At 47.1% G+C, this 18,571-nt stretch overlaps 1 protein-coding gene across 2 annotated transcripts in view; it reads left to right on the forward strand.

Annotated features, from left to right (window-relative positions):
• LOC144727579 (cadherin-7-like) overlaps positions 1–18,571 on the forward strand; it is a 131,707-nt gene that overhangs the window by 100,670 nt on the left and 12,466 nt on the right. The window contains exons 7-11 of one of the 2 annotated variants that reach the window (XM_078606473.1): positions 2,211–2,398; positions 6,288–6,613; positions 11,036–11,300; positions 12,172–12,280; positions 14,033–14,284. In XM_078606473.1, coding sequence (XP_078462599.1) covers positions 2,211–2,398; positions 6,288–6,613; positions 11,036–11,300; positions 12,172–12,280; positions 14,033–14,284 — 1,140 coding nt within the window. Of the gene's footprint in view, positions 1–2,210; positions 2,399–6,287; positions 6,614–11,035; positions 11,301–12,171; positions 12,348–14,032; positions 14,285–18,571 lie in introns of both variants that reach the window. The other variant, XM_078606474.1, reaches the window with a different exon arrangement.

The raw sequence follows: 18,571 nt of genomic DNA on the forward strand, positions 1-18,571 counted from the left end.
TTTTGTATGTTTTTGAAGAATGATACTGGGTGGAGAGTGGTGGTTCAGCGGTTCGTACTCCGCATCATAAAACCAGGTTACACGTTTTAAAGCTTTCGTGACTGCAGGGATTCATCTTCTTGGTTCTTTCGGTAAAGTCACCTAGAATGGAAATAATAAAATAATAAAAATAAAACATAATAAAATAATTCTCACGACGTTTCGGCCACAACGCAAGCAGCCGTTCTCAGGTGAAGAACAGGTCTGTCGAGAAGACAGACTCTGTCTTCTCGACAGACCTGTACCGAAAGAACCAAGAAGACAGGTTACACGTGTTCAATTCCCAGCCATGGGTAACATCAGTGGCTGGTGCTATCTGAGCCGGTCCTGAGCTCTCCCCCCAAACCCGCACTGGCTAACACGGTGAAGTATGGTCAAACAATCCACATGACCAAAGTGGCATCGGAATGCTTTTGGCCAGTAGTGGATTAACAAAGGGTTGGAAATGATCATTTATTATTATTGTAAATGTTGTGGCTTGGCTCTCCAACACACCGGTGTGCTGTACTAGTGACGAATTGTCACGTTCTGTTTACGTGACAACCCTTACTAGTTGGCTGTATCGGGTGGTGGCGGGTTTTAACGACGCATTTATATATTTACGCGATCTAACCCCCCAAAAAAACTCTTATATTACCAAATTCAAGTCAAACACCGTATTTTCACAAACATACCAAATAATAGATTGCAGTCAATAACATAAATAAAGAACTCTTCCTCCTTGTTTAGAGACTGCGGTGAGATGCCCTTGCTTTGAAGTGAGAGGCACCTACAAGATCAAAATGACTTCAAGTCAAATAAGTGGCACACAAACAACGTGCACGTAATACAATACGCGGTTATGAGAAGTAAAATGAACACTCGCTGCGGTTTTTCAATTTACATTTGTTTTCTCCAATTTTTTATTTCGGGATTTTTTGGACGTTGCTATTTATCTATTTATTTGGATTGGTTCTACATGATGGCTGGTTGTCGACTGCATTGTTTAAAATTGGCGCACTGTTGCTTTGCATCCTTCACTTGCAAATTGTGTTTACACGTAAAATAGGCATCCCAGTTGCAAAAATATAAATCTGAAATTGAAGAATCACCATGGTGTTTTCCAATGTTCCCAATGCAAACCCATATAAATTACTAACATGAATGCATAAAAACATTACGCAGCGTGCACATATACATCATGAAACCTAATCCAACATCGATGGCAGTTGTGACAGCTAATACCTCAAAAAAAGCATAAAACGCCAGGGCACTGCTTCACCATTTTGGCAGCATGCTGCTGCATATTAACGACGTATTTTGATTACAGAAACTTGCGCCATTCCGTGATGAGGATTTGCCTTAATTCTCACGCTGTTCCTGTTTTTTTTTAATTTGTGGCTTCTGATGACTTGCATTTTAATTTTTGTTAAGGCACGCTCACGGCACGCTCATAGTTCAAACGCTGCTATGGAGGCGGGCGTTGCATTTGCGCAACGTTACGATCTCAGCTGCCCATGAGTTTCAAATGTGGGTAAGAGCTTCGGAGCATCCATTTAATGGGACAATGCGATGGGGCAGAAATGGCATTCCTCTTGTTCCCCAATTCGTTTAATTTTACAACTTTATTTTTCAAAAAAGTTTCATCATCTTTAAAACAAAAACAAACAAACGGGTCGATTAGCCTGGGTGAGATGAGCCAGAACAGGAAACGGCACAATAAATACAGCATGTAGGTTGTTGATTAGTCTCCTCATCCTATGGCGTTGCACCTCGTATATTGCAACTCAGAAGCCTCCAGAAAAATTGGCACTTAATTCAGAAAACAAACAAAGTCGTAATAATTTGTATTTTTTTTACAATAATTATTATTGCGACCACATTTGCCAACTTTGAAGTTACAGGAAATTGCTAAAGGAAAACAGAGCAACATTTCCCCGCCGATGCATAACTCGGCAGGATCTGAGACTCGGGTTGGCTTTCCTGGGTAAACAAACATTGTCTTGAGCTCCTCTTCCCTTGCTGCGGGTCCCATCATTCCTTCCCTTCTAGTTCTCTCCCTCTTCTCCCCTCCTTTTGCTGTCCCGCTTCTCTCTCCTCCTCCTCCGCCTCACTATCCGGTTTCTCCTTGCACCCTAACCCCGGCGTGTCCACCACGCGCGTCGTCTGTGCGTGCGTCTGCGTGCGAGCAGGCACGTATCCGCTGTCCGTGTCGGAGGCGGCGGGCGTCCGCTCCGTGGTCGGAAGGATCCGCGCGGACGACGCCGACGTCGGGGAGAACGCCGCCATGGCGTACACGCTGATCGAATCCGATGCTCCGGGCATGTTCGACGTCACCACGGATTCTGACACGCAGGAGGCCATCATCACCCTCAAGAAGGTGCCTGCCCACGCTCCTCTCCCGACCCCCCCCCCCCCCCCAAAATCTCCAGCCGGGTCTTACTCCCAGTGCACAGGGAAGACGAGGTGTGGTGGTCGCGGTGAAGCCCGCGCATGCGTGGAGACGGACACGGGGATGCATGGGGATGCACATTGGAAACACAAGATGGCACAGATCGAGAGACAACGGAGACACGCGGGGATCCGAGGGGACGTGTCCAGAGAGCACAGATTAACACAATGTAGGCAAGCAAGGCCACGTATGGGCAAAGGCAGAGACACACAGGGACACACACAGGGACACGCACAAGGACACAAACATGGGAACATACACACTCAGACCCATGATATACTCTTGGGAAAAAAAACTGACACAAATGGAGACATGCACACAGGAATTTGCACAGTGACACACGGGAACTTACAAAAGCACACTGAGATGCTCACTTAACACACAAAAACACGTGACTAAGTAAACACGGTGACACGTGGATACTCGTGGCTATTTATACATTGGAATGATGCACGTGGGGATTTACACATCCACAATGATGCTGTGAGTTCTGTACAGGCACTTGGTCGCATCTGCTGCGGCAAAGCATTTCATGTTCCTGAGCGGCAGCCTCTTTTGAGATTGGTCCTCCTGTGTGTGTGCGTGCGTTCTCTGGGGACTCCGGTTCTTGCTGTCGCAAAGTGGGTTCATGAAAACAGTGGAATTGGCCAAATTGTCCTGAAGCCAGGACCCTCATGAAAGAGAGTCTGTGACACCAAATGTGAGGTCTTTCCGACAGACCTGTTCTTCACCTGAGGACGGCTGCTTGCGTTGTGGCCGAAACGTCGTGAGAATTTTATTTTATTTTATTATGTTAAATTTTTTCAATTTTATTATTTCCCTTCTACGTGACTTTACCGAAAGAATCAAGAAGATGAATCCCTGCAGTCACGAAAGCTTTAAATCGAAACCCATGTGAGGCTTCAACATTATTACGTCTTCGCCACTAATTGCGGGCTTACATGAAAATACGGGGGCAAATGTTTATCGTGCGATTGCACTTGAAGGAGGAAATTTTATGGAATGTTTAGTCAATGGCTCCGGATGCACAAGTCAAACTTAAAGCAAAGTCCCGCATCACAATTCACCTTTACTCCCTTGCAGTGACTGATAACACAAGTCATTTCAACGATAGGCATCAACTGGAGTGGCAGTGTCTCCTTTGTATGCAGTGGAGTGCGATTGTTTTTGTCGTGTGTCCAGCGCAGGATGAATTGGTGCCGCACCTATTGTGCACCCCGAGACTTAAACAAATCTTAGGGGCTTCTCCTTTAAATATTTTTTGCGTCACGAATTAAAGCTCACCACATGTATATATTTGATTGTATTGCTGATGCTCCCTTTGAAAGTTCTGTCTGTGTTCTGCATTTAGCTACGCCCTTCTTTTTGTTAATTTCACCGTGGATCGTAGTTAGTAAGAACGCAGGTGAACGTCCCAGGCATGATTAACGCGCAGAATTCGAGGAACGATTTCCAATTAAAGTGGCTGAATTCTTGTTACAGTTCTTTTTTTCAACCGTCGATTCCGTGCATAATTTCAACCGTAACATCATTAAAATTCCACACCAGGATCCTCTACAACCCACTCCTGCATCGAGGTATACGGAATCCTAGAATGCTGCTTCGCGAAACCAGCGGGGAGACAGCGAACGATTCCAATGAGCATCGTGAGAACATTCCCAAAGGGCATCATTAATATCTGCCAGCATCTGACTCCTAATGATGCCATCACAACCCTCACAGCTCATGCATTCGTCACCCACAAACGTAATGCTATTCAGCAACGGCGCAAGCCCGCTGTGCGAATTCACACCCATTCAGATTTCCCAAAGCCCTATTTCCCCGTGGGAGCGTTGATGTGTGTTTTGATCGTGGAAGCTGACTGATCTGGCCCTGCAGAGCCGCGCTGCAATCCCCCAAGCGATCCTGCGATTACGACTCAGAATCTCCCAATCAGCATTCATGCTGTTCATTTGCAGCATCACTGACAAAGGCTTGTCTTGTTTCCATTAAACATAACCATATGCTTCAACTCTCCATGATGAATAAGAACATGTGGCTTTTTTTTCTATCCTCACTGGGGTTGTGTCTGTCAGGGCCAGGCAGGGTATGGGGGTGGGTGGGAGACGGACAATATTTATTCTCTAATTTTGGCAAGTTTTGACCGTGGTCACGTGGAAATTTGCAAAGAAAAAGTTAATTATGCACTCCCCCGGTATATTGTCGTAACAAATGAAACTTTTACCGTCTGAAAATTAAGTTTTGCATAATGATCATTATTATTATTATATTCCGCAGTGGATGTGCATTAACTTGATGAATCAGCTGTACGTTGATTTATACACTGTACACAATGTGTGTGTGGGTGTGAGAGCTCGCATGCAATGCTCCTTATGACCAGCGGAACGCGGTAAATCCTGGGCAAAATGTGAGAACGATGCCTGCTTTTGGCTTAATTGAAATAAATTATAGAGGAAATGTCAGATAAAGCGTAGGAGAGAACAACTGAATTATTCCCATCGTGTTAATGACCTTCAGAGAATATTGAAAACAGAACCGCGTTCTGCATGATACCCGTAGGGTTTTTGTGTGGGAGGAGGGTGGGGGGAGAGGTAGGAGATGGATGTGTGGGAGAAAAGGAGATCAAGAGTAAAGCAGGACAAATGTTTGGCAGGCTATAAGTTTGCCACCGTCCACCTTTCCACTCGCCGGCCTTTAAAATGTAAAGTGCGGGAGCCTTTTTTCTCCTCTTTGAAGGTCCAATACTTTGCCTATTCACGCATTATCTGCATCAATCCGCAATGGGCAGAGTGGTGGTGGTTAAGTGTGGTGTATCAGCCCCCATCAGCAAATACGTTGTGGAGGCCTTCATCCAGGAGTGGATCGACAGAGAATGGTTGCGAATGACAGTGTTTTATATTCGGGCTAAACAAGGTTTAGGCCAATGACCAAAGCAAGGCTATAAGCAATTCAACCATAAAAATTCCCCATCTCACGAGATCTCAGAAGCTAGGCAGAGTTGAGCCTGTGGATAGATCATGGCTGATGATGATTATGGTTATGATGATGATCATTGTCATTATTTCTGACTCGATATTTTGCCTGAAAATGCTAAAGCACAAGTTACGGAGCGCCGCCAGAATTAAGAAGCGCAATTGACCGTGGCACTGGACATGGTTAGCAGCACCTGAACTGAGAATCAAAACAGGTTTCCAAGACAACCAATGAATACGAATAAACAGACACGGAGAACAACCGCACGTGTATGCAGTTGTACCAACAGGGCCTGATGCTGAAGACGCTATAAAGCCTGGTGCACACCTGATTGATCATTTGCACAACTGATTGTGGTCATGCAGCCCAGACTATGAACCATAAAGCGAACCACTGTAGGTCGGTGCTCCTTGTTAAACGAACTCTTCCCGAAGCACCTCTCGTCCTGGCTGGTAGACCGCGACATTGGCATTCGGCTCCCGTGCACGACTGAGTCGCTCCAGAAATTTGCCTGCGGCTGCCTTGTCCACATCTGAGCGAGCGGTTGCGCAACAGGAACATTAAAGGAGCGCATTCAGGAATCGCAGCATTCACTTTGAGTTTGCCTGAAAGCAGTCCGTCTCTGCTGCAAGCAACCAGTTACTCAACTGCTAGTCGCAGCGATCGGTTAGCCTGCTACCGTATCGTGCAATTGATCACTCCGGTAGCGACCCATCTTTAGGCTAAACGTGTCACCTTCTCCCAAGTGTGTGCACGTGACCTTGTCCTGCGTGTGACCTTTCCCCGCATGTGACCTTGCCCCGCGTGTGACCTTGCCCCGCATGTGCGCGTGTGTCCCACGCAGCCGCTGGACTTCGAGAACCGGGAGTCGTACACGCTGCGCGTGCAGGCAGCGAACACGCACGTCGACTCGCGCTACTCGGGCGTGGGATCGGCGCGCGGCGTCATCTTCGGGGGCGGCGGCGGCGGCGGCGGCGGAGGCGGCGGAGCGCCGCTGGGAGGGCCGTTCCGCGACACGGCGCTGGTGCGCGTCGCCGTGAAGGACGAGGACGAGCCGCCTGTGTTCGGCGCCGGCGAGTACCGCATGGAGGTGCCCGAGAACGGCACGGAGGGAGCCTACGTGGGCAGCGTGTCGGCACGCGACCCCGACCGTGCCAAGCTGCCCGTGCGGTACGTTCTCGCAAGCGTGGGACGTGAACGCGCGGTTGGACGTACCCTCGGGGCAGTGACGTGGCTAAGTGGTGGCACGTCCGCGGCTTTGTTGTAGAGGTTCACGGTTCCGACCCAATTGCTGTGCCTGCATTTATTGTAAATGTGCGTGCCCTCTGCTTCAGAGTGACTGTTAAAGATTGCTTGATGTAATTCGCAAGCGTGGGCCATTGTATGCCGGCGTCGTGGCCCAAATTTGTCAACGCAATCATCACCGACTACTGCGAAAACTTGGCAGAGAAAGAGGCATGAGATTCATGGAGGCCTTCCGGAGTAAACAAGTGGAATAATAATAATGTTTTGTCTGGGCATGTGTGGCGCTGGCCATTTTGTGTCGGTCTTAACGGATGCCTGAAAAGAACACTTTGGTACCCAGTACTGACAAGTATAGGTGCAGTCGTAAAATGACTTGCTCATGACCACTGTTAGTAGAAGTGCCCCCACTAGAGTGAGCTCTTGAGAACCCCTCCTAGGGTCTTATTTGGTTTACTATTCTACTCTTGAAACAGGTGGGAGTACCCACACTTTACCCCACCACACGCGACCTACCAATCAACTGACCGTGGTGTGCCCACTCAAACCACGGGGTGGACGGAGACGGGAGGAATCGAGGAGTTTGCCAACGTTGTTTTTGACTGCCTCGCACGCCAGGAGATCGAATGGAACCGGTGACCTCTGGAACTCAGGTCCATTGGCGCTCGCCATTAAACTAAAATCTAGAAACTAAACTATTTTATGTTACCAGGTAAGGTCCACTGAGCTATATAGCTCTGTTTCAGAAGCGACCTGGCCCACAAATGATAGCCCAATGAAGTGGCTGATCGAGTGGATATGTAGAGTTGCCAAATGCTCTAAACGCATGTTGAATCTAAATGCGGAGAGAAAAAGCGGTGGAGCCGGAGAAAAAATCCACGCGACCAAAGGGTGGGCATGCAAACGCCAAATATACAGGCATCAGGGTCGGGATCGAACTCATGACCCTACTGTATACCAGGCGAGGGAGTTAACATCTCGCCACCACGACGGCGTCCCATTAAACCAGGTAGTGAATTAATGAAATGTTAATCTGATGATTGGATTAAGATTGTAATGCCCGGGTGCAAAGGGCTTCGTTGTAATCTTTGAAGTTGGTTGACGCCGTGCCTTCTTATGCAAACATTTTTGTTCGGTGAAGGTCGAAGGTTCCGTTCGTTCCTCCAAGGTCAAACAACCAATTTCATTGCCCCGCGTGACCTTCTCCTGGTAATTCTAATTACAATGAAAGCACATTTATCAATATTTGCTCATTTCTTTACGCACACAGAAACGTGCTTGCAGACACAGGCAAGCAAACATACATTCCTGCAAGCTCATACAATATATATCGTGACGATTAGCAGTGTCTGTAGAAAGCAGTACAGCAAGGAGGGTGTTGAGCTATATGTGCAGCGTGTGAGTTTTGTCTTCCCGAGTGCGGCTTTCCCTCCAGACACTTGGCTTTCGGGACACATGCATGAATTACCAAAAATAGGCAATTAGCCAAGCAATCCAAAGCAACACCGTCTTTAATAAGTGTCTTGAGGGTCGATTATTCGTTTCTGCATCCCCCCAGGCTACTTTCCTCCAATAAGCATTCATCATAATTGCCATCAAAATCCATTACCATCAATCATCGCGTTGAAAGCGGTCTTAGAAGAAGAAAAAAAACACTTTTAGAACCTTAATAATGCACCTGCAAATTATTTCAACTTTTACCGTATAATTGAGATTCACTGATGTCTGTCCAATTTTTTTTTGCACCCCCCACCCGCCCATCTCCTGCGATCCTGCGAGAACCGAGGCCGTTTCGTGTTCACGGAGGTCCCGCAGGAGTGCGGCTTCGTGTTGTAAGCTCGATAGGAATCAATGGAGAGGCCACATCTTTGGGGAACACTTTTATGCAACCTTAAACATTGTCAGTTGACTGCACACTGAACGCAACCTAAAAAGCAAGCTTTCTCACACCCAGACTGTTGGGGCAAGTGCCGTTAGTGAGCACTGACCAAGGCTGGCAAGGCACACGAGGGGGTGTGTGGCCAACACCATGCCCCCGGGCACCTTGGTCTCCCGAGTGCTGATGATTACGCACTTGCACCAGGTACTCTTTCAAGGCTGAGTCGATCTAGCAGAAGCCCACAATCGTCACTGGTGTTGGCCGCGAGTGGCAATTCTACTCGGGTCGCGTAGTCAGGCGTTCTAATCTCTACGCTAGTCGCTGCCCTCCATTCCCCACACACATTCATAAATACACATACACGCATCGACATAATAACATACATGTTGGCATCCATACAATGCATATGTGAAATAATGCATGCATCATACACACCTGCATCAGACATTTAAACTAATTAAGATATTCAGGAAATATCTCATTCCACAGGAGAACATTAATCAAGAGCAGGTTCTTTGTTCTGCTGCATTAATTCGTTGCCTCGTGAGTGACCTCCCAGTTCCGTGATATTTAAAAAGAAAAAATGAATTGGTTATATTTAGAGCATGCTCAATGTCACTGAGAGATTTAAAGGAAATCTGCAAAATTACGTATATCTAATTACAATCTAAACTTGCATTTTTTTTTTCAAACGTACAATTCGGCGTGCGTGATATTTGTTGATGAGGCCGGCGTGACGCTCACCGGGAATGTTTTTTGGTCGGCGCCGCAGAGCGAGTGGCTCGCAATCGGGAGGTTCCAAGTCCACATCTCGCTTGCGGCTTTGACTCGTCATTATCATCATCATTCCTCCGAAGTCGATGAGATTAGTTCCACTTTGCGGGGGAAGTTAACAGTGCTTGTCTTATGAAAAGACTACCCCCCCTCCCCCCGCCATAGGAATGTGGAATGTTCTCCAACGACTCATATGAGCCGGAAGTAGCTTTTGACTTTGAAATAGCATTGCTTACTGTGCCTCATTCTGGACAACTTTTTGGGATCGCAAATCCTTAGTTACGTCACTGGAGATTCTGCTTTCTTCGATAAAACACGTGCAGGACGATAGAAATACTGAATTACGTACTGGAGTTTGACAATGGCGATGCAGTGGTTAACGCGCGCTTCACTATAATGAACCCAGTGACCTGAGTTCGATTCCCGGCCACATCTAACATCAGCCGTGAGTGATATCTTCACCGGTCTTGGGCCCCCGGCCCTTCCACCAACCCATTGTCAAAAAACCCCAAGACCAACCACGGCATAGGGAGGGATCCATTGAGAAATTAATTCACAAAGGGCTCGAAATCATTCCCATTGATATGAATATCGAGGCAAAATGACAAACAACGTATGTGCATGTGACTGATCAATTCATCAATAGCCTCTATTTATGACTGGGCGATTGTCCATTGAGGCACTATATTTATGTTTCAAGAGAGAATACAATACGAGTGTTCAGCGTACAAACAAACACAATGCAGACAGAAATCAATCTTTCCAAAAAAGAACACGCGCACACACACATATATGTACAGCGTAAAAATAACAAGATCTCATTAAAGCTTTGTATTACAATATAGTTTGTTGCGGTCTTGCTCTATAGCTTGGTTGTGCGTTCTCAGGTAGGACCACGGTCGGGAAACTTGCTCCACGTGCTGGAGCTCCCTCAGTTGCTGAACAATTCTGAGTAATTGCTTACCAAAAATTATAAATAATTGTTTCCCCAAAAATCCACACAGAGTGCAACGGCTCAGTCTGGCTTTTCAGGCATTTCGTGAACATTTATGCACGTAGAAGGAAACCAGAGCACCCCGATAAAAGCCGCACGTGCGAGGGGACAACGCTCTATCCCTGTAGAGATGGGACAGGTGATGATAGTGGACACTTGATGTCACCGCCTCTTCTTGGCAAGCCAGGGTACGGCAGCTCGAAGGCCAACGAAACCGTGAAGGGAGTTTTTTTTACAATGGAGTGAAACGTCAGACTCATCTAACAACGAAACTAATCTATTTTCTATTGTACTAGGTAAGGCGCACTGAGCTATGTAGCTCTTTTTCAGAAGCGATCTGGCCTCAAATTATTGCACAACGAAGTGGCTTTTGGTGTGGAAATGTATAGCAGCCAAATCTTCTGAACGTGCGATGTCGATTCTAAATGTGGAGGGAATAACCGGATGACCCAAAGAAAAATCCACTCAACCACGGGGAGAGAGACACCACAAACTCCAAATATACAACAGGGATCTGGGTCGGGATCAAACCCACGACCCCCTGCATACCAGGCGAGGTAGTTAACATCTCACCACCTGGACAACAGCGAAACGTCGGACTTGAATAACGGCGAACACTGCACAACACAGGCCGAGAGGCGAACCGGTGAGCTAAAGCGCTGCCGTTGTTTTTTTGTTCATTTGATCACTCGCTCGTGCGCAGGTACTACATCGACCGCAACACGGACTTCGAGCTCTTCTTCAACATCGAGCCGAACAGCGGCGCCCTGAGCACAGCGCGCGCCCTGGACCGCGAGGCGAGCGCGTGGCACAACCTGAGCGTGTTTGCCCAGGAGGAGGGCAATGTGGCGAGTAAGAACAGCGTGCGAGTCAGCGTCCGCGTCACCGACGTCAACGACAACGCGCCCGCCATCGCCATGCCCGACCCCCCAGACGCCACCGTGTGCGAGAACGCGCGGCCTGGCAAGGTGAGTGGGAGGGGACGGTGTTGGGGGGGCGGGGTGGAGGTAGAAGGAAGGAGGTGGTGGGGGGGGAGGTGGACATACAAATGGACAGATGTGACAGACAAAATTTAATATCCGGAAAAGAGCAGACAGATGAACAGATGGGCGACCAGATCGATTAGCAGAGGGACAAATAGGCAGATGAACATATGGACACATACACAGATGCACGTACACACACACACACGCGCACGTGCATTAAAGTCTCGTGTCATACACTCACTTGTGCACCGGCTCGTGAATGTGCATGCACTTCGCGTCATCTGTGTGAGATTGAGAGAACACGGCAGGAGCAGTGCAGAGCCAGCTCAGCTTAAAAGACTCATCCTCGATGCGCCTGTGCATGTGTCTGCCCGTGTGCGTGTGTGTGTCTGCCTGTGCGTGCGCGTGCGTGTGTCTGCCTGTGCGTGCGCGTGCGTGTGTCTGCCTGCCCGTGTGCGTGCGCGTGCGTGCCTGTGTGTTGTGTGCGCGATTGTCTGCGTGTTCGCCTGCATGCACGTGTGTTTGTGCTCCGAAGGGAGCGGTAGTGTAGCGGTTAGCGCTACGCCGCACTACGAACCCGGCGATCCGAGTTCGATTCCCGCTCACGGCCAACACCGGTGACGATTATCCGAAACGGTCCTGGGCCTCCCCTAGGTCGACTCAGCCTCGAATGAGTACCTGGTGCTGTGTGTAAGCATCGCCACTGGGGAGACAAAGGCGGCCAGGCGTGGTTGTGGCCACCCACCCCCTCGCGTGCCATGCCGGCCTTCTCAGGAGCTCGCTAACAGCCCTTGCCCCAACAGTCCGTTAAGGCTATGTGGGGTATCTTTGTCTTTGTGCCACTCACGTGCAGCTGATCCAGACGATCGGCGCGGTCGACCGGGATGAGCCACTGCCAGGACAAAGGTTCTTCTTCTCCCTCTCGGCCGACAATCCAAACTTCACCATCGTCGACAACGGAGGTGCGTCAAGAGCCCCGCGGACTGCCAGTGCAGCTGCCACCAGCCCAGTATCACAATGGACTGCACTGTGAGCTGGATATAAGCGACACATGCTTGCATTGCACTGGTGGAGGGGGAAGGCGAAGGGCAACTTCTAATATAAGCACACTGCTTCGGATATAATCCCCAGATGGCCTTGCTCCCAAGTGGTGTGCTCATATCCAGCTTCTACTGCACCGTCCCTTCTGATGTTATGTTCAGGCTTTACTTCCATACCACCTTGCAAATGTCAGAATGCCTGGACCTGCTGTGCATATCTTCGTGGTATGTATCACAGTTGCATTTTAACACGGGTGTTACTCCATGTGATTTTCTGGGCAGCAGGCGGCAATTTGGCAAAGTACATTGTTGTACTGTACTTCTATGATCCCAAGCCTATGTTCCCCACATTCACCAACGAGAACTGACCAGTGTGGTGAAGTACTCTATTGTCAAATAACCCCCACGACCTGCAAGGCATTGGCACTCCCTCATCCAGCAGTGGATTGATAAGGGGACTGTACATTTACACGCGTGCCTCAGGAAATGATGTACCTGATAAAGCTGAATTATGTCCAGAGTGATATATTTGCAAATCCTTAACGCATTTGTGAAAGCGACGTGCTATTGCTTTCAGCAGCAGAAAATCGTCCGTAAAAAAATTATCACTTTAATTATTGCTTCGAGGTTTTTAAGAATTAATTTTGTTAAAAGCCACGTATGTAATGTAAATATTTTAAAAGCATTCTCTAAACTTGGAATTCGACCACCCTTGGCAAGTGATACGGAAAGTGCATGACAGCAAGGCACATTCATGCATAGCCCCCGCTCGTTTCTGATTGCCTCATGTGAGTGAGACATATTTTTTCGGATGAATTTGTGAAAATTGTGCACATTATCACATCATAATTTCCCTTTCTTCACGTGACACCTTTAAAGACCCGAGAACTCTGCAAAGTGCCCATTCCAATACGAACCAGGTAACTCTTCGCAGCCCTAGGACATTTGCACTCAACGATGCAATCTTCAGATTAACACCAAGTCTTGGTTGAGGTCAAAAGGTCACAGGCGGCATGGCTGAATACTTAAGCTCAAGTCTGGACAGCCACCTGTAATTCGACTCAAAACATCTCAACATATTTGTCGAAAAACTAATTTGTTGTGAAGCATTGGGAGTTGATGGTCTGAGCACAGTCACTGATGACTGCACGAAAAAATATATCGCAATTGCTTTGGCTGTATTCCGGCTCTGACAGTGGGTGAGAAAGTGCTCTCCTTTTCCTGTACAGATCAGTGGTCACGAAAGGATTTCAGGGGTAGCTCTGCAATATCTACTTCTGTGGGCCGTTCTCCAGCACGAAGGGTTGTTCTGCTCTACGTGAAATCCGAACGGTTACTTCATGCATACGATATTATCGGTTGTCTTGCAAACTTGTTTCCGTTTAGGTTGACACGCTCTACTGCCCATTGTTCGGTACCCTGTTCGATTGCGACTTTTAATTTCATTGGCGCTTTGGGATTTGTTTAAATTCTTCCGCGATATGCAAAATCGAGTTGACGCATGATGATTGATGATGACGACCTACTCGTGACATGATGTCGGCAGCGCAAAAAAAACCAAGAGCCTTCATTCCCTGGCAGCGTGCCGAGTGACAGCCTCACGATCCTCACCCTAACGCCCCCTCAACGCTCACCGTCTCACCTCCCCGCCACCCCCCCGCCATCCTGCGGCAGACAACACCGCGGGCCTGGTGACGCGGAGGCACGGCTACCGGCGACGGGACGACGGGCCGCACCTCGTGCCGGTGGCGGTGAGCGACGGTGGGAGCCCGTCGCTGACGGGCACAGGCACGCTGACGGTGCGCGTGTGCGCGTGCGACGCCGAGGGCTCCGTGCTGTCCTGCACGGCCGAGGCGCTCGCCCTCCCGGCCGGGCTCAGCCCCAAGGCCCTGATCGCCATGCTGGCCTGCCTCCTGCTGCTGCTGAGTGAGTGACGCTTCACGCGCCGCTCGTGCGCAGGAGCCCGCCTGCGGGGTCCAAGATGCAGAGCGCTTGATGCATCAACGCGAGATGCAGAATGCTACTTTCGGAATGCTGCATACCGAACACCGGGATACAGAAAACATTTCACGTCGGCTCCCTTTCATACAGCACCATGCTTGCTGACAGAAGTGAAGCTGTGAGTTGCCTTTGGCAGGGCAATAGGATTCTCATATGTGGAAGTACAACAAGTAGGTTTATAATCTACGGATATAGCGTAGGAATTTCAATGTTTTTTTTTTCTTCTTAGGTTTTTTCGGTAAAGTCACGTAGAAAGTAAAATAAAATAAAAACAAAAATCACGACGTTTCGGAGGCAACACAAGTCTCCGTCATCAGGTGGGACCGTCACAGCCAGATTAGCTGTATCAAGTGAGGCAATGTTTTTTTTTTCCCACATAAGAGTGGGGTTATTCCGGTACCCCCAGGTTCATCTCACATGCATACAAACAAACATACGCAAATAAGTTTAACACGTAGGCTTTCGCGACCAATATTATTCATAATCAACGTTTTTGGGTTTAGATCGCGTTATTTATAAATGTGTCGTAACCCTCCACCACCCAACACGGCCAATCAGTAAAAAAGTGTCACGTTGACAAAAGACAAATTAGTTCACTGCTTTAGCCCACCGGTGTGTACTCAAATTGTAAATGTTGTGGTTTCGCGCTTCAACACACCGGTGGGCTAAAGCAGTGAACTAATTTGTCTTTTGTCAACGTGATACTTTTTTACTGATTGGCCGTGTCGGGTGGTGGAGGGTTACGACACATTTATAAATAACGCGATCTAAACCAAAAAACGTTGATTATGAATACGCAAATAAACGTACACCTTCAATGATGTTTGCCATGCATCACCAGCAGGACTCTCCTGAACATAAGTCTTGAGATTCAGTTGATGTTTACACGCCCGCAAGCGAATAATCCATTAGGTACATTAGTTGAATGCGTTCTTGCAATATGACCTCATTCTGAACAATCAATTACAACGACGATAATTTATAATTGCAATAATTCACCATTACATTTTTGTTTCATAATTCACCGTAACTTTTTTTTCATAAGTTGTCATACCATTGATACGACGTGATAATTAATCTCATAAAACCCCTCAGATTAATAATACATTGACTCAGCGCCGTACATTTATATTTATAAATTTTCTGGAAAACGCCGCTTGTAAAAGAAAATAACAGCCCTTGAGCTATGTCTATGACTCGAAATGAAATCATTTTAAATCACCTATGTGCATTAGGTGTGTTCACAAAATTAAACATTGATGCGGCGTTTCGTGGCAATTATTAAATGACGTGCGGTATTGAAATAGTCTTCATATGCATCTGACTGTCACAAATTATACTTATACCTGGTCCCCATTTCACTCGAAAATATATGCATCCGGCCATCGCTGTGCATACGGTGCATCATGAGTAACCCTTTTAAAACACGATTCTCAAATTGCTCTGGCTGTTTTCATTCATTGATAACATCCTAGTGTGAGTGATCTTAAACAGTCTGCATTGTGCTGAGCAATGGTTCAGAAATGTTGAACCGTGTCACCGACTGACACCGCCAACCCAGACAAAACCTCGACTTCACTTCACGCTCATCGACAAAATGCCAAGGAAACATTGTCAGGGATCTTTGTCGGGCAGACTTTTTTGTGCATTCGTGCCGTCAATGATTGGCCAAAGCCAACACTTTTTTCAAATTAGTATCCAGGTCTACTCCGGGAAACGTGTTTCCTTGTTTCTGGAAATGCCGGAACATGCAGATCACGGGATGACACATTTTGCCTGGAAATGCGTTCAGTCCGCTACAGCCTTTGCATAGACGCGTCTGAGGTGCATGCATTTATTTCTATATTTTTTCATTTTATTTTACATTTAGCACCTTTTACTTGTGAATACGAATTAGCTTGAGCACTTTATGAGGCTATTGTCTCTTTTGTGTGGCCAAGCTCGGTCCTTGTAAAAAAGAAAATCGACACTGCTGAAACCACACCTTTACCGTGACCCAGTTCCACCTCTCAATGGTCAATTTCTGGCAGCTTAACCTCTTAATCGAATCAGGGGGCTTACCCGCACGCTCGCTCTCCGCGGCATGGACGCGGGAAGCGTGCGGTCCGTTGGAGGCCAATCCGCCCTCGGCGGTTGCCTCAGATTTTGATGGCCGTAGCCAAAGTGCCCCCTTTGAGATTCTTTATATTCCTAACGCTCTGAGGTCGCCATCACAGTCCACGCGCTTTTGTGCCACGGCGATTCACGCAAACCTCCGGTAGTAGCCCTGGGCTTGCTCGGAGATAAAGCACCCCAGTGCCTGGCCACCAACAACAGCAAAAAATACAGAACAGAAATAAAATAAGGATCATGAAAGGAAAATGACTTGGCGGAGAAGGAGATTAAGGACGTTCGCGTGATATGTTACTCCGCTATCGTTTACGCGAAGCGACAGGCGTGCTCTGCTTTCAAAAGTTTCCAACGAAATCTTTTCAAAATGAAACGGCGCTGGGTGGCCCCGGATTGACGGCTGCGAGAGAAGGGGGGGGGGGATGTTCGGTTGCGGAGTAGGATTAGTCGTGCTGCTGCTGTAATGGGGAACTAAATTAATACAATTGTAAGTGAAGGTAACTTACCTCGAGCTCATGTTGACACATCCTAAAACATGACCTTTGCCGGTGATGCTGCCCATTGAACTAAGCCTGTCGAGTGTTTAATGGATTTTGGCCTTGAATCTAAATGTTAATTCTTCACTTGCAAACATCCCCTGCACAGTCGTTGATCAATTCAACCATCAACATTTGACTTCAGTTTAATTGTAAATAATGCAATAATAATTATAATTCTTTACTGCTGTTTATCAAGCTTTTGATGAAGGTCTCCCCACACTGTGTGGTGCCGAGTTGGCTATTTGGGTTGTTTGACCATACTTCACCATGCCGGCCAGTGCAGGTTAATGAAGGGGGGATCCCGCCAGGAACCATTCAGGTATCACTCAATGATCGCTGTGACCAGGAATCGGTGAGCGAACCACTTGCAGGACAATGCCTTCCTCCTCGGTGGATCAGATTATTATTGTCAATGTCCTTTTGTGCATTGTCAGCGAACATTGAAACAAACTCGAGGGTAGCATTTTAATGCGTACGCTTCACACGGCACAAAGTAATGACACTCGAGCATTTATCAGTATCGGGGTTGTGTCATACCAGGGTTATAAAGGGGCTGAAAGGTGAGTCACAGACGTCTGGAATAAATAGCCCTTGCGATCAATATTGACACTGCCATGAGGTATTCATATAGAGGTCAGGGGAAAAACACTAATGATACCGAGATGGGCATTCACTGCTGCTGGTAGCATGCTATTAAATTTCATAATGCACCAGGGTATGGGGCCTCTAAATAATGCATTGCGTATCAAGGAATTCTTGAAATCAGAATTTTTATACACTACCCCTGTATTTTTCTTTGGGATTTTGAGTTTGTTGGTAGGAGGGGATGTTGTGTTGTTGATGGATGGGGGTCACTGGTTTTTCTTGGGGTTTTTTTTTTTTTACAAATAAGGTCACTACTAAAAATCTGGGACCTTCATTTGTGAACAGGTAATGGAATGCTTCAGCACGCAGATAATATGAACAGGATCCATTCTTTTTCCTCTGGATGAAATTGCTCCAATGCCAAACAAGTCATATTCTTTATATTAAATGTAGACCTGCACAGTTTTTATTTATATATATGTATGTACTCTATGTATATACTTATTTTGTGTTGGGCTTTGGCATATAGATAACCCTTTCAACTTCTAACCTTTCACCTTCTGTCTCAACTATCTCAAGGCAATGTGGCATTAATGAGAGTAATGCGAGGGATCGTGATGGCGTGGGGAGGCATGCATTCAGCAGTGGATTAGACCATGGATTCATGATGTTGAGGCAAAGTACTGATGCCTTGGCTATTTCATTGTTTAATTTATCCCCAACTTGAACATTTCCAAACACCCCATGTTATGTTGGCAACATCTGCGATATGCATGTTGTGCTCCTGAAGAATATAAAATATTTGCTTATAATATATTTTCATCACCACTCTTAAATCATTTTACAAAATGTATTGCTCTTAAATAAGGAAACATGTAAACAAAGAAAAATGTATTAAAAATATCAACTTGGATTTTTTTTTTACAAGCAAGGCGCTGGGATTCCCTCCCGTGAAGTTTATCGTATGCCACCGTGAAAA

The sequence above is a fragment of the Lampetra planeri genome, chromosome 26 (genome assembly GCF_965212315.1).
Source record: "Lampetra planeri chromosome 26, kcLamPlan1.2.h2, whole genome shotgun sequence".
NCBI classification, from domain to species: Eukaryota; Metazoa; Chordata; class Hyperoartia; order Petromyzontiformes; family Petromyzontidae; genus Lampetra; species Lampetra planeri.